The sequence below is a fragment of the Nannobrachium achirus genome (genome assembly GCF_963921795.1).
Source record: "Nannobrachium achirus genome assembly, chromosome: 7".
NCBI lineage: Eukaryota > Metazoa > Chordata > Actinopteri > Myctophiformes > Myctophidae > Nannobrachium > Nannobrachium achirus.
In genome coordinates, this window is record NC_137816.1 from 41,912,044 (window position 1) to 41,928,066 (window position 16,023).

The 16,023-nt window shown below is 43.3% G+C and overlaps 1 protein-coding gene across 1 annotated transcript in view; it reads right to left on the bottom strand.

Moving 5' to 3' along the window:
- tln2a (talin 2a) overlaps positions 1 to 16,023 on the bottom strand; it is a 235,189-nt gene that overhangs the window by 136,066 nt on the left and 83,100 nt on the right. Inside the window, exons 3-6 of the mRNA XM_080730803.1 lie at positions 5,556 to 5,731; positions 4,520 to 4,617; positions 3,088 to 3,217; positions 2,187 to 2,348 (exon numbers count right to left, since the gene is read on the bottom strand). Coding sequence (XP_080586929.1) covers positions 2,187 to 2,348; positions 3,088 to 3,217; positions 4,520 to 4,617; positions 5,556 to 5,691 — 526 coding nt within the window. The 5' untranslated portion in view covers positions 5,692 to 5,731. The remainder of the gene's footprint in view (positions 1 to 2,186; positions 2,349 to 3,087; positions 3,218 to 4,519; positions 4,618 to 5,555; positions 5,732 to 16,023) is intronic.

Genomic DNA, 16,023 nt, shown 5'->3' on the forward strand with positions numbered 1-16,023 from the left:
GGACAGTAAAAATGTCCACAGCAATGATGGATGGATTCATATTCACTCTGTTCAAGGCTGAAATGGGCCAAAGAGAGAAAGAGAGAGAGAAGAGAGAGAGTGGCGATGAGTCCAGTTTTCTTTACAGCAGTGACCGATCATGAAGCCTCTCAATGGTTCCCAGAAGCAGGATTTGAAAGGTTAGACATTAACCTCATTAACCCTAGCAGATCTACACGATAAGATAAGACCTTTTATTGATCCGGCGAGAGAAATTAGTCAGAGGCAGTACAGCAGCTTAAGATCATACACAAAAGAAACACCATCAATAAAGACCCTTAACAGTGCATGCATAATGCAGGACAAAAACATAAAAAAAAAACTATTTCATAGCTGACGGCATAAAGACAGTCTAAGTCTACAGTGTGTCCCCTTGGGAAAGATAACATACAATTTCCTCGCTAATATGGTAGGCACCCTCGCCACCACCTCCACCATATTGAGGATATTCAAAACGAAGGAGCCTCCTTTCCTGGTCAGCCAGTTCAGGTTGTGCTCTAGGACCCGGCGACATTAATGTGAGCCCACAGCTTGTCAATCGGCTATTGTCCACAAAGAGATTTGGTGTAGAGGGAAAAATAGGAGAGGACCAAGTATAGAGCCCTGGGGTACTCGGTCAACTAGTATATAGGGTTAAAGTGGTTAAAAGGGGGACTGCCCCATAGGTCGAACTCCCGTTGGGTCAAACAGCGTCAGCAGGTTAGATAATCACCCGCGTCACGGTTACTGAGGTTAGGGTTAGGTTTAGGCATAGTTTTACTGAGGTTAGGGTTAAGGTTAGGTTTTGGTGGTTGATCCAAAGGGTGTTCGACCTAATGACATGTTACTGTTAAAAGAATCAGATTATATTATGATTACATCTGAATCAATTAACAGATAACTGGGACTATCCGGCTATGATTCATGTGACGAATGACGATCAAGCATTTTGGACTTCCGTTGTCGCCACTCTCTCATTACAGGGCTCTGGATCACATGCTACAGTCAACAGACTAAAGACCCCGTTTACACCGAGGTGAAGAAAACATGGACAAGTTCCAGAATTGAGGGAGTTTGAATCTGGCATCAGGTACATTACAGCTATCCGTTGGTTATCTTTCAGCTCTGGACAGACAAATGCAGGTTCCACAGTACAACCATCTGTTCACAAAATAATTAAAATACCCCGTCTAATATTAGAGTGCACTTCATAGTAGAACGTGGAATTCCAAATGTTATTAAGCACACTGGAGCTTTCAGCAGAAAGGAAACTAAGTGGTAAGTGATGGAAATGGTCTCTTCTGACTGGAGGTTAAGTGTGCTTGCTCAGGACTAAGCACTCTCAAATGGGTCTGAATGAAGACAGACAGCACATACAGCCTCTGCAAACACCATTAAAAATACATGCCATGTCCTCGGGGTCTGAAATTAACCATCTAGCTCACCGGCCAAATGACTGCTAGATGAAAGATTTTACCCCTCACCAAAAGATTTCATGTACAGGTATACAAAGCCTTTTTTTATGTCATGTATCATACATAGGACCTACGGTACTATTTAAAATTGAACTCGCATTGGTTATCGGTCTATTTGAGCATGTACTGTAATTAACGGGCAATCTGATATCACGCAGATTTCTAAATGAAGTAGAAAGAAAAAGATCACCATCACCTCAACACAACCCATGTGTGCGTTCATTTCAGTTCACAGCACGGCACCGAGTGCTGCGCTGCGAGCTTGTAGATCTGCTAAAGTCGTGAAAATGTGTGCAAATCTTTGAATATAGGCCTATATATTTTTTAAGCGAACATTTGTAACTTAAATTTTGCTTCTGGGGGGTCACTGGAACTAAATATTTGTATATGGGGGTCCGTGGCCAAATACATATAATTTTGGGGGTCTTTCACATGAAAAGGTTTGACCACCACTGACATAGAAACATGGGTTAAAAAAAGAAAAAAAAAACATTTTCACGATTTTTCTAAAATGCTTGTTGATCTGCTATTTTTCAATAGTACAACACGTAATAATGCGTTCCCATGCAGTCTAAATGGGTTAAACCCCCTCCTCCTCCCCCTATGAAGAACATTCATGGGGGGCCCCGCAGTGAATCCTTGTACGCAGGGCCCAGAATTTGGTGCGACGCGCCCCTGGTTGGGTGAACTCACGCTCATCGTCCGTGTGCAGTTTGGCTTTGAGCTTCTCCATCTTCCTCTCGTCGCGGCCGAGCGTCCGGTCCTTCTTCAGCGTCCCCATCCCCATGCCTTCAGCGTCCTTCTTCTCCTCCACCGGCTCCTGGATCAGGGAGTACTCCTCATAGTTGGTGATACCTGCACATCACAGCCCTGCAGCAGTTAGTCACACTAACAGAGATCCAACAAGTGAATTCATTAATAATACAATTCTCTCTTACCTTGTGTCACCCCAGCCTGTACTTGCAGCCATGTCACCCTCCCCAGCCAGCTTCCTTCCCCCGCACCGGCATAGGCGGCTCCACAGGGGGGCATTGGGGGGGGGGAATGCCTACCCAGATTACACATTGTGCCCCCCCAGTCCAGATTGGCCAGTAGTACCCTACCCCACCATTATTTTAATATGTTTTACATGTGTTATGTGTTTTCTCTTTGAGTTATTTGTGATTATTATTATAAAATATACATTTTCAAATTAATTAATAGTTTAATGAAATGCAATAATAAAAGGTAGCCTACACTAGCGCTGCACCAGTTGGTTTTGTTTTGATGTCTATGTCATGTGTTGCATGCCATTCAAATCCTGTAAATTAATGGACATTACTAGTTTACAAAACGTTGGCTTGCTATTATATATAGTGGTTTGTTGAAAAATAAAGTGCCCCCTTTGGAAAATTGAAGGCCCCCCTGCTGATTATTCCCTGGAGCCCCACTGGACACCAGATGCACTGTGGTGGATCTAGACTCTGCAGTGGTGGGCAGGTACTTTACCCATTCACCACCACCCCATCGCCCCTAATAATACAATTCTCTCTTACCTTGTTACAAAGACAAAGGCTGGACATTGTACAGTGATGAGAGATAATGCACACTGTACCTATTCTGCTGCATATGGTGACCAGCAGCTCGCCCACTGTTTTGGAGTCGTCCACCATGATGGTTTTAACGGCGCCGTCCAACATCTTGATCTTCTGAGGTCTCTGTTTCTTCTTGTATTCCAGGATGTCCTGACAATGAATGAATGAATGAATGAATGAATGATGGAGCTCTATGGGACCCTGTATATTTTTGGCCTGGGTTTGGATCAGTCACAGCCGTGCCTTACAGAGTACCTTAGATGCTTTCAGTTGAACCGAAGAGCAGGAGGAACTCATGTTTTTTATACTTTTGTGGCTGTGATTTTACACTTGGTTGTATGCTGAAAATAGCCAATCTACAAGCTGTGAGCTTGCAGATCTCCTATTTTCAGTACGCAACCAAACATAATGTCCTGTCTTTCTATTGATCTCTTCATCATAGCTTAGTTGTTATTTAGTTTTCGTCAGTTAAAAAAGTTAGGCGACGAAAATGTTTCGTTATAGTTTTAGTCAACAAATTCAACACTGCATTAGACTTGCTCAAACATTACTATACCCATGCTGCAGACGTGTGTGCTTGCTTACAGTATGTACCGTATGTGTGTCATCTGTCACGCCTATCAAGAAGGTCACAGCGCATGCATGCCTGTATCCACGCACGTGCGCATTATTCTCATTCAAGTGCACATGCTGAACTGTTTGACCTGTGCAGCTAATGAGACTGGCCAGGTCAATGTTATTCACACACACACACACACACACACACACACACACACACACACACACACACACACACACACACACACACACACACACACACACACACACACACACACACACACACACACACACACACACACACACACACACACACACACACACACACACACACACACACACACACACACACCTCCCTCCAAAGAAACTGTCGCACATTATCCGTCATGGTTAGCTGCCTTCTCATTATAGAACACACACACTGGCACATACTGTACGCTGCAACACATACAGCGTGCGGTACACTTAAACCTGCTATTTGAATGAATAAAACGTTATTACAACCGATCTAGCAGTGTTCCTCAAATGAGGTTACATGTGCACAGATCGGTACTACAAGGGTACTTGAGATACATTTATTTTACTGTTATGCATCGTTGCTGTCAGGCAGCTGTTTTTTGTATGAATGCCCCAGGGGGTCCTCAGAGTTACTACAGGGGGTCCTCCAAATCTTTGTGTGATAGAAACTTTTTTCTCCTTTTTTATATTAACCTTTTGAACCCTAGTGTCCATATTCTGAGAACTTTAGACAAAAATGGTGCTGTCAAACAATTAAACTATACGGAATTTATGAAAAGGTTCTGGGGGTCCCTGCTTCATCTCTCTCTCAACTAAGGGGTCCTTGGCCTGAAAACGTTGAAGACTTTTTATAAAAACTAAAGTGTGTGTATTTACCCCGTTGCGGAGCATGTAGTAGTCGAGGGTCCTGCCAGACTCCAGCCAGATGCCTTTTCTGGGGTCTTCATCAGAGAGGAACAACCCGTAGTCTGACGCTGCGTGAACAAAAGTGTGCACAAAACACCATTTTAGAAATGACCGTGAAGTCAGAATGTCATCTCCACAGGGATTAATAAAGGTAATCATCATCTTGTCTCAAAACCGTTGCCTTTTCAGGATTCAAATTCCAAAACAGCTACAGTAGCAACTCTACAAGCTCAAAACGCGTCGCTTTGCGCCGCGTGTCAAGCTTGTGGATCTGCTACTTTTGTGTGACTTTTGTGTGTAGCATGATCAAGAAAGGCATTATAATTTAGGAAAAAACCCAAAAGCTTTAACTATGGAGTGAACAATCTTCTTCTCGATGCTGGTGTCAAGGATGGAGGAGGAATGTCACAATAAAAGACAATAAAAAGGGAACGGTTTTGGACATAGAAGCTTTCCACACGACCGCAACGACATGTTGCACAGTGCAGGACACCAGGAGAAAAATACTAAGTTGTAGCTTTAGAAATGCACTTAAAATAGTTTTAATATCACACTGTGTAACATTCATTTTATTAGTGATTTTGGCGACACCGTCATTGTCATTACTGAGTCTGTCTATGGTCTGTGAGAACTGCAATTCCGAGAAATCTGGTATTTAAATAACTTCTTGTATAATTGAAAATGTTACACAGCAATGACTTTGAGCCTGAATTAGAATTCCTTGCATGGTGATGTGTGCCGACAATTGTCAAACTAAACGCTTGCAACACGTTGTGAGCCATTAGTACTAGATCAACTATTTTCAGCAAAGAAATTTGGTGTAAAGGGAAAAAAAGACAGGGCCAAGTCCACAACTCTGTTTTGTCCAACATGACACATTGTGAGATTGTATTTCCATTTTTCTCACGCAACACAGACAAAATGTAAACAAAGGATTACTTTCATGGGGTGTGTGTGCGCACGTGCGTGCATGCGTGTGTTTGTGTAAACTGCATGGTTTTGGTACCCTGTCCGGCCTGCGCCTCGGGGACCCTCTCTCTGATGATGCGGCATGCGTCGTAGACGGCCGTGGAGGGCTCAAACTGCATGGTCTTCACCACGTTGCACTGGCGCACGCAGATCTTCAGAGACAACGCCACCATCTTGGCGGGAGGTGTGGTGGGGGGGGGGGGGCAACTACACCTAGAGGCAGTGAAAGACAAGGGAGAGAGAGAGAGAAAGAGAGAGAGAGATGGAGAGATGGAGAGAGGTTAATATACTGTGGATCAGCGCTTCTGAAACATTTTCACGTCGAGAACCCCTAATTGAAATGTGTTTGGCCGCGGAGCCCCATGTGATCTCGATTTTTCAACATTTCCAAAACAGCTAAATCTACAAGCGAATGAGACGTGTTGTGAGCTCGTAGATCTGCTATTTTTGTATAGCAAAACAATAAATAAACTCATTAACTCATTTTTGCTTTGGGGACCCCCTGGAACCCCCGGACCGCACTTAGAGAACCCGTGGTATAGTAAATTAGGTGACGTGAGACCTCTCCCAAGGTCACCCGCTAACCAGTATCACAGAGACAGAGAGAGAGAGAGAGAGAGAGAGAGAGAGAGAGAGAGAGAGAGAGAGAGAGAGAGAGAGAGAGAGAGAGAGAGAGAGAGAGAGAGCATATCTGATAGGACAGCAGTGAAATACACTACAGCAAACAGCTGTGGATGCTTGTGCCAGCCAGGTGCTACAAACACTCAAGAACAAACCTTTCTTTTTATCCCATGATTTTGTAACCCATTTTCACCCAGTGCCAATTGCCTATGTAATCCTGGGCTTTGCTCTCCCTCTGCCGCGCCTGGGGAGACAACAGACTGACCTCATGCTTCCTTCTATGCATGAGTAGTCCAAGTTGCTTCTTTTCACCTGACAGGGGGGATTTCCCCGGTTTGGACGTAGCGCGTGGAAGGAACACGTTATTCCATCCAGTTCCTTTCCCCTCCATCAAGCGCCCCGGCTGGCCAGGGGGAGGCATTATAGAGTCCAGGATTACTGCATGTTTTTGTGAGGGTATCTACCCTTGGAGACACGGGGAGAACATGCAAACTCCACACAGAATCCCCACCTAGGGTGTGGGCGCTGGTGACGCGGGGGAGGGAACACGCCCCCAGCGCCCACAGCGTCCCCCGGCAGAATAATATCTTGTGTATATTGTTGCATTGTTATTGTTAAGCAACAGAGTCTTGTGAACATACCATTAGGCTGCTTGTACTCAATACCTGAGTGGCTGAAATAAACCCCTCTATCTGGATCTCTACACCTAGGAGGAACCTCTTGTTATGCTAAATAGAATAGCTAATGCCCCCTGGCAATAGTCAAAGACTCAAAGTGGACACACAAATGTTATTTGTGTCAATAAAACAAAAACAACCAGTGGCTTACACTGCTGTGATTCAGTCAGAGAATAAGAGACAGGCGGGGCTGGTGAGGAAGAGAGCGGGGTGGGGGTGGGGGTGGGGGGGGTGGCAGGGGGTCTTGGCCTTGAGAAGGTGACCTCGCAAACAGAGCCCCTCCTGTCCAGGGCCAATCAGAACACAGAGTCCTTCTCTGCCAGGGGTCAAAGGGTGAAGGGGTCAGGGTGCGGGTCAGGGTGGTCCCGGGTGGAAGCACACAGACGGCCTCTCATCTGTGCCACTGCCCTCTGAACTGTGATAGGGACGCACAGAATGTAGCGACCGTGTGAGATGTGTTCACGTACAGGGGTGAACACTATGTACTACAGTACAGCACAGGGGCGTCACAAGGGGGGGGGAGTGGGACTGAGTTACTAGGGCTCAAGGTGGAGGGACCTTCGTTATTTTATACTTTAGCTATTGAAAAATAGCAGATATACAAGCTCACATAGATCTGCTATTTTTGAAAAGTCGTGAAAATGTGTGCAAATCTATCAAAATGTGTATTTTTTAAGCAAACATTTGTAACTCAAATGTTGCTTCTGGGGGTCCCTGGAACTAAATATTTTGAGATGTGGGTCCGTGGCCAAATACATATCATTTTGGGGGTCCTTCACGTAAAAAAGTTTGAGCACCACTGACATAGAAACATAGGTTTTTCAAAAAACGATTTTTCAAAAATAGCAGATCTACAAGCTCGCAGTGCGGCACTCAGTGCCGCGCTGCGAGCTTGTAGATCTGCTATTTTTCAATAGTTAAAGCACAAAATAATGTGTTCCCAGTCTTGTACCCAGGGCCCAGAATTTGGGGCGACACCCCTGGTACAACAAGATGCAGTGCCAATCCACCGCACTCGCTCCCCAGCTGACAAACCTCACCTCCACGTACTCTATGTAACCCTCATCAGACTTGCAAAAAGATGCATGCTGTATGTATGGTATTATTTTTATATACAATATATACTGTATATACACACAAGCTGACAACGAGTCAGTCGATCAGCTTGTCTGATTGTCAGTACCAAGCATGGCCCGGGTTATTGCGTGGGTGAAATAGGCTCTCTCCGTCTCTCTCTCCCCCCTCCCTCTGTCTCTCACTGAGCAACCAGTGCTCTGACATCATACACAACAGAAACGTTGGACAACGACGCAAATGACGTCGACGGTTGATGATGTCGTCACCCAAAAAGTCTCTACGCCAGGCTCAATGTCAGATTTCGTTTTCCCAGATTGTGTTTTAATCAAAACAAGCTTTTTTCTACGGACCCTAACTAAGGAACACATCATCGTGGATATAACTTAAACTTTTCTTTTCCGGGGTAAAGAAAAGATGATCGTCCACCTGTGCTTTTTGTTTAAATCAGGGCCACATGGTGCGTGCCTGTTGCTGGGGAAAATAAGGTAAAAACACTGAACAACCCGGGCAGAGGCGGAATCATTAATTAATACCTGGCAGTGATTGTGTTTAGTCCATTGCAATGCCATTTGCAATGCTCGTAACGTCACAATTTGGCTCTGGACAAGTCATGCTGTGGCCATCTCTACTGTAACTATACTTTTCAAAATGTGCCTTAAAAATATAATCTTATAAAAGAAAAGAAAAGCTGAATAAAATGTAGATTTTTAGAAAAGGTCTTTCCAACTACAGCTGGAGCCAGTGCAGTGGATCCAGCTGCTGTTTGGGCTGTGGGTGAGAGCCAGCTCCAGTACCAATCTGACATGTTGACAGCAATGGGAGTGAAGAGCAGCATTCTGCACACTAGCGGCCATCCGTCAAGCTGTCAACAACTACTCTACTACAGTTTAAAGGCAAATACCCTCCCACCTTGTTCAACACCTACTCTACTTCAGTTTAAAGGCAAATATATCTTCCCAACACATTCAACACCTAACTCTACTACAACTTTAACCACTTCAACCCCAGCATCCGTAGTGTGGGAAAAAAGCTTTTGCAGAAAATGGCAGATTGGCTATTGTCAGCTAAAGCTTTCCCCACAATAACAGAAAAGACACTAGTATAAAGCCCTGAGGGACTGAAGAGAGCCACTGTCACTTTGGATAGAGCCAGCATGCTTTAAATGAATAGTGATAGAGAGAGAGAGCTGTGTGACAGACTGCCTGTAGCCTACAGTACCTATAGCCAAAAGTGTGACACAAAAATGCTTCAAAGCAATGTTGACATAACTGAGAATAAAATGGCTTGTCCATCTACAATGTATGTAAAAATGAGCTCCGGGAGAGGTGGGTGAGAAGAGAGAAAGAGGCACACAGTGTTCGCGAGACTCGCAACACATTGCAGCACACAGCTGTCTTTTAATATGATTTAATAAGTGGCCGTTTAAAAAAAGAATGATTTTAGGCTAGAAACAGATCTGCCAACTCCACCTGTTAACCCCCGCGTCCCTGTGATAATGAATGATTGAGACAGAGAAAGAAATATACACAGTGAAAACAGCTCTAGAGAGACGCCACGCAAAGAGAACAGGTTAAGGAAGAGCGTAACGGACTGATGATTAATAGAAACAAGGGTTAGGGTATTAGTCCTGTATTCAAATTTGACTCAAGTAAAAGTATAGGTATCGGCATCAAAGTATAAAATAAAATATAGGGCTAAAGTGGCTTTTGTAGTAATAATCTAATCTAATAATCTACAACAAGTAACTGTTAACTAAAGTTTTCAAATAACTGTAGTGAGTAAAAGAGTACAATATTTGTAGTAGTAGAAGTAGAAGTAGAAGTATAAAGTATGGAAAAATGGAAATACTCAAGTAAAGTAGTAGCACCTTGAAATTGTACTTAAAGTAGGCTATCACTGCTAGACACAGAATTGTCCAAACCACTGACACACATGGCAGGAATCAGTAGGGTGGTGATGGAGAGTGACTTCAACCTATCCCCACACACACATTACATACATAGAGTAGGCCTACATTATGTTAAAAACGTAGCTTTCTGCAAGAACACAGGTTCCTATGGTTCATGTCTCACAAAATGGCTGAAATGTGCAAAAAAAAGTGCATTAAGAAATGTGTGTAGAAACTAGAAATTACACCCTCTAGTGTAATAGTGTTATGACATGCCTATTACAACATTCTGAGTAAACATAATTTACAGTAGATTTTACAGTAAAAAGGTTTTACTTTGTACAACTTTTCTCCTTTGTCCATTTCGTCCCACACCAGCGACAGCATATCTCCATATTTTAAGCACATTTTGAGCTTGTAGATCTGCTACTTTGACATATGAATCCTAAAGAAAAAACACACCTTTTTGGACATATGAGGTTTCCACCCAACCCAGTATGGATGTACATCACCTTTCTGAAACGATGTAGTCTCGCGTGGCCAGACTGTTGCCTCCGCGATTTTGTCAAATGCTCCCGGCATACAGTCTGGCAAACCGGGGAAGAAACGATGAGTGCGAGATAAAGCGGATATGACGCAACCGCTCCCTTGGTGCAGTAACAATAACATGTCATACTGGAAGCGTTATGTCTCCTTTCAACATTTCTGGGGGCTTTATTTCGTCTTTCTCTGGTGTTATTGGTGTTACCTCCATGATGTTTTAAAACGTTTTCTTAAACTATACACTCATAACAATAATAGGCAGCTCGAATGACTTTGTCTGAGCTATTGTGTTTCTGTTACGTTTCCAATGGGACTACAGTTCAGTGCAGCAGTGGCTACTTCCGATACTCGCCGTTCGGGAGCTGCTGTTCCAGACTCTATATAGCATTCAGAGATTGTGGAATAGTTAGAGACTAGAAACGATGTGACAGAAAAGAACACTGTTTGCAAGTTAACTTAAAGGACAACTTTGTTTTTTTACAACAAGGGTTCATATTTTAGATTGTAATTAGAGAAAAGAAAAAGTGAGTGTTAAAATGGTTTCATTTGCTTCGTTCTATTGTTTTATCGTGTTTACCGTGCTAAAATGTGGGGCATGTGTACGCATTGGGGCATGCGTACAAGTGGCTAAATATGTCTTTTTAGACGCAATAAGCCAGCAGTTTCTAGTAGCACTTCTAGCCCCCATTAGTCACATCCAACCATGAAAGGTTGCGTTGTATCTTGGGAATGGGCTTATTCTGTGTAAAATTACATATTTAGCCAATTGTACGCATGCCCCCAACCACTGAAATAAGAATCTCTAAAACAATAGAAAGAAGTAGATGAAATAATTTTAACACTCATCTTTTATTTTCTTTAATTACAATCTAAAATATGAACCCTTGTTGTAAAAAACTAAAGTTGTCCTTTAACTTAAGAACGTATAGCTTGTAAGACAACTTTATATATACTATAGCTGCATTCATGTCTTTTGAAATATGAATGTGCAAAGTCCTGACTTATTCTAAGCGTCCGCCATGTTTTATTTGCTTTTAGTTCCTAGCCAGAGGTGGATATGTGAGGCTTTACACTCATACTGTCTACTAACACACGCCTTTGATGCTGGATAATGATGAGCCGGAAGGCATATTCTACTGCACTACCATGACCACACAATGGATGCTATACGATATGGCCTAGTGTGCGTGCGTGCGACAATGCGTGCGTGCGTCTGTGCGTGCATGAAATTGACTAATTCAGACAGACATACATTCACCATCTGAACCATCACAGCACAAATGGCACATAGAGGCAAATATTACATTACGATCATTTGCCATTTTGTTTGATGTGTGGCTATTGTCACTTGAATTTGTACATTCATGTGTTGGCTTTGCTTTGGCAATAAGCACTTCATGCCAATACAGCGCATGTGTATTGATCTGAGAGATACAGTATGCAGTCTATAGAAATAGCCAACGGGGAGAGGACAGAACATGAGCTGGGGTATATGGATCAATACATTGACGGATCAGCGATGCAGAGAGGAATCTGCAGGGAATGCCCGGGCATAGTTACAGTAACACAGCCCTTAATCCTAATCGATGTCAGAGCTGCCCTCAACCAGTGGTTGGAGGTTTTGTTTTAACTTAAAGTACTAGCAATACCACAATACAAAAATACACTGTTACACGTTAAAAGCCCTGAATACAAAATGTGACTCGAGTATAATATGAAAGTATTGACTTGAAAATATATCTTCATCTTACATCAAGTAAAGGTACTTACAAAAATCGGCCAAATAGCAGACCTACAAGCTCACAACACCATGCTGGTTAAGCAAAAGATGCAAATTTTGTATATTGTTTTAATAATCTAAATCTAACTAAAGCTGTCAAATAAGTGCAGTGGAGTATTGTACTTATTTAAGTTATACTTTCCACCACTGTCCTCAACACTGATTGGCTGGTGGTCGAGGTGCTCCAGGACACACAGAACCAGGGGTGTCACACCAAATTCTGGGCCCTGGGTACAAGATTCACTGTGGGCCCCCCATGAACGTTCTTCATAGGGGAGGGGGTTTAACCCATTTAGACTGGGAACGCATTATTACACATTATTTTGTGCTTTAACTATTGATTTTTGAAAAATCTTGAAAATGTGTGTTTGAAAAATTTAATGTTTCAAATCCTTCTAAGGTTTTTTTGAAAAACCTATGTTTCTATGTCAGTGGTGCTCAAACCTTTTCATGTGAAGGACCCCCAAAATGATGTGTATTTGACCACAGACCCCCATCTCAAAATATTTAGTTCCAGGGACCCCCAGAAGCAAAATTTGAGTTACAAATGTTCGCTTAAAAATACATATATTCAAAGGTTTGCGCACATTTTCACGACTTTTCAAAAATAGCTACAAGCTCGCTGTGAGCTTGTAGATCTGCTATTTTTCAATAGCTAAAGTATAAAATAATTAAGGCCCCCTCCACCTTGGGCCCTATTAACTCAGTCCCACTTTTCCCCCCCCTGTGACGCCCCTGCACAGACCTGGTTCAGTAGTGGTCCTTTACACATCCACAGACCCACTTTCCAGCAGAAAGGCTCAGTCTGCCCTTAGGGCAGGTTTTATACACATACTGTTGCTACCTCGTCTCTGCAGTGAAGATTAACCACCACTTTCAAATTCAATACGCACGACTCCAAACATTTAATCACCCTAATTTATATATACGCCGGACGCCGGTATCACACAAAAGAAATAGCAGCTGTACAAGCTCACAAAGTGTTGCATCATTACAGTATGCGTTGTGAACTTATAGATCTGCCATTTAATTAGTAAAAAATCTTTACAACATGGGCTCTGTAGGAGGTTAGCTGTCTATAAGAAAGTCGATGTGTGCCTGTCTGTCTGTCTCGTCTGTCTGTTTGTGTGTTCAGTCAACTTAACTGTTAATCTCACAAACCACTGGAACAATCTCTGCCCCATTTCTTGCAAACATCCAGTCGGCCACACTTTTTTACTTTTTGAAATATTAATTTAGTTTTGTAATGGAAGGCCATGAAGTACAGGATCCACATCGAAGCCCTGCCATATCCCATGTGGATCTCGAGATCCACATAAAAATGTGAAAATGTGTGAATATTTGAAGACGGTCATAGATACCAGGTCGAAAGTAGTTAAAAATGCCCTTTGCCTCTTCAAAGCCAACTCAGCCCTGCAGGGAAGAGGCCCATCTGACCATGAAAATACGAACCAGCCTCATCGTATGACACTGGCTTTCAGTCCAACACCACGCATGGCCTCGGGACAGGACCACTGGAAAAAATAATTTGCTTGCAAAAAGACACACTGAGTTCAAGGCGTGCAACCGCAACTCAAACTTAGTACTTATTATACAGTAGTAGTTTCCTACTGGGTGCACACTGCAAGGTCTAGAAAGGTTCTTTTACTCTCATATGTCCTTCAGGTACTTCTGTTTAGGAAAAAGCAGGGAAGGTTGGCACTCAACGTACGCATTTTTCAACGGAAAACACTGACAAAGGCTTTGTCAAGGTCCGATATCAGAACAGAAAGTATACATTGAAGACATTTGGTCCTGAAATAAAAAGTAACTACAAAAAATCTTTCCTCGTAAATCCCACAGTGACACTAGGTTCCTAAATGTTTTTCATAGACCAACAAGAGAAGAGCTTAATTTTAACATTAATACTATGATCTATTTTCTGTGATCTATTTTTATTGGGATTTATTTTGATCGTGAACTAATTTACCTGTGCAGCTTCAGAATCAGAACTAGGGAAAGTCTACTGTTTCTGACTTGTCCTGCTGGGCTGAACTGAGCAAGACAACCCTTCACATTTACCCTTGGCTGTTAGGGCTTCAGTGTCCTGCTCAGGGACACAGACCAAGGTCTGGAGGTGAACCGGCGACCCTCTGATCACTGCCTCACTAGCCACTAAGCTACGGTCACTGCAGCTTAGTGGGGGGTTCTCATAGTGGGGTCCAGGAACCCCCTGGGGTCCTTGAGTGGGTTCCAGGGGGTCCCCAGCAAAATGAGTTTGTATACGTAAATCGACTATTTGAAAATAGCCGAGCGACTTGCAAGCTTATTGTGAGCTTGTACTGTGGATCTGCTATTTAATCAAAAGCTGATCAAAATACTTTCATATGGGAGTCCGCAGTCCGCAGCCAAAACAAAATATTCATTTGAGAGTCCATGACATGAAAACATTTGAGAACCAAAGGCTTGGTGGGTAGAGAGGCAGTGGCTCACATCAGAAGTGGTGGACAAGCAGACACATGGATGCAGCCGGTGGAACACCAAAAGAGGACAGAAGTGAGCCTTCCATTGGATGCAGGGGCGTCACAAGGGGGGGGAGGGAGTGGGACTGAGTTACTAGGGCCCAAGGTGGAGGGGACCTGGAATTATTTTATACTTATACTAGCTATTGAAAAATAGCAGATATACAAGCTCATAGCACAACACCGAGTGCCATGCTACGAGCTTGTAGATCTGCTATTTTTGAAAAGTCTTTGAATATATGTATTTTTTAAGCGAACATTTGTAACTCAAATTTTGCTTCTGGGGGGTCTAAAACTAAATCTTTTGAGATGGGGGTCCGTGGCCAAATACATATCATTTTGGGGGTCCTTCACATGAAAAGGTTTGAGCACCACTGGCATAGAAACAGTTTTTCAAACCTTGAATTGAAATATTAAAAGACTTGCACACATGTTCAAGACTTTTCAACAATAGCAGATCTACAAGCTGAGCTTAATATATCTGTTATTTTTCAATAGTTAAAGCACAAAATAATGCATAATAATTAGTTCCCAGTCTAACTTTGAAGAACATTCATGGGGGGCCCGCAGTGAATCCTTGTAACCAGGGCCCAGAATTTGGTGCGACACCCCTGATTGGATGGTTGCTGTTTCACATTCCCTGGACTGTCCATAGAGCTGCATGAGTTGAATGAGCATCGCTCCACCCTAGCTTAACTGGCTTCGGGCCCTTATCTCCAGTTAGACACTGGACCCCGACCCGCTCCAACAGAGCTGATGTAGTGGGCCAGCCCATATAGCAGACTGAGGTTCCAGTGGTCGGCTTCAACTGTGTGTGTGTGTCTGTGTGTGTGTGTGTGTGTGTGTGTGTGTGTGTGTGTGTGTGTGTGTGTGTGTGTGTGTGTGTGTGTGTGTGTGTGCGTGCATGCGTGTGTGCGTGTGTGCAGACATTCCCTCCAATAGGCCAACTAGCCGTTTCACCAAGAAGAACTACTCAATGCTCCTGGTTAAATGAGTCGTAACACATTACAATAGTGATGCAGGGTATCTGAGAGTGTGCACCGAATAAAGACCTGCAAGAGAGAGGCTCCTCTTATTAATAGGCCTTGAAGCTGCAAACACATTAGACTGCCTTTTCCTCTAATCTACCACTCTGGCAATTATAAATCTAAATTACTCTAACACACAGACACACACATACACGCGCGCGTGCCTTAGTCTGGCCTCCAATGATGAGGGGGCGAAATTCGACTTAAGGCCCTTTCACATTGACACGATCCCGGCTCCGATCAGATGTCGTTCTGTATTTTATGACCTCCTCTTCTAAACATCCAAATAGAGCCCCGACGTAAAGTGCTCAGCTAAGCTCAGTTCAGCTGAAAAAAAGCTTTCAGCACCAGTGCCCTCAGTTCCTATATCCGAACGCACACTGGGTTATG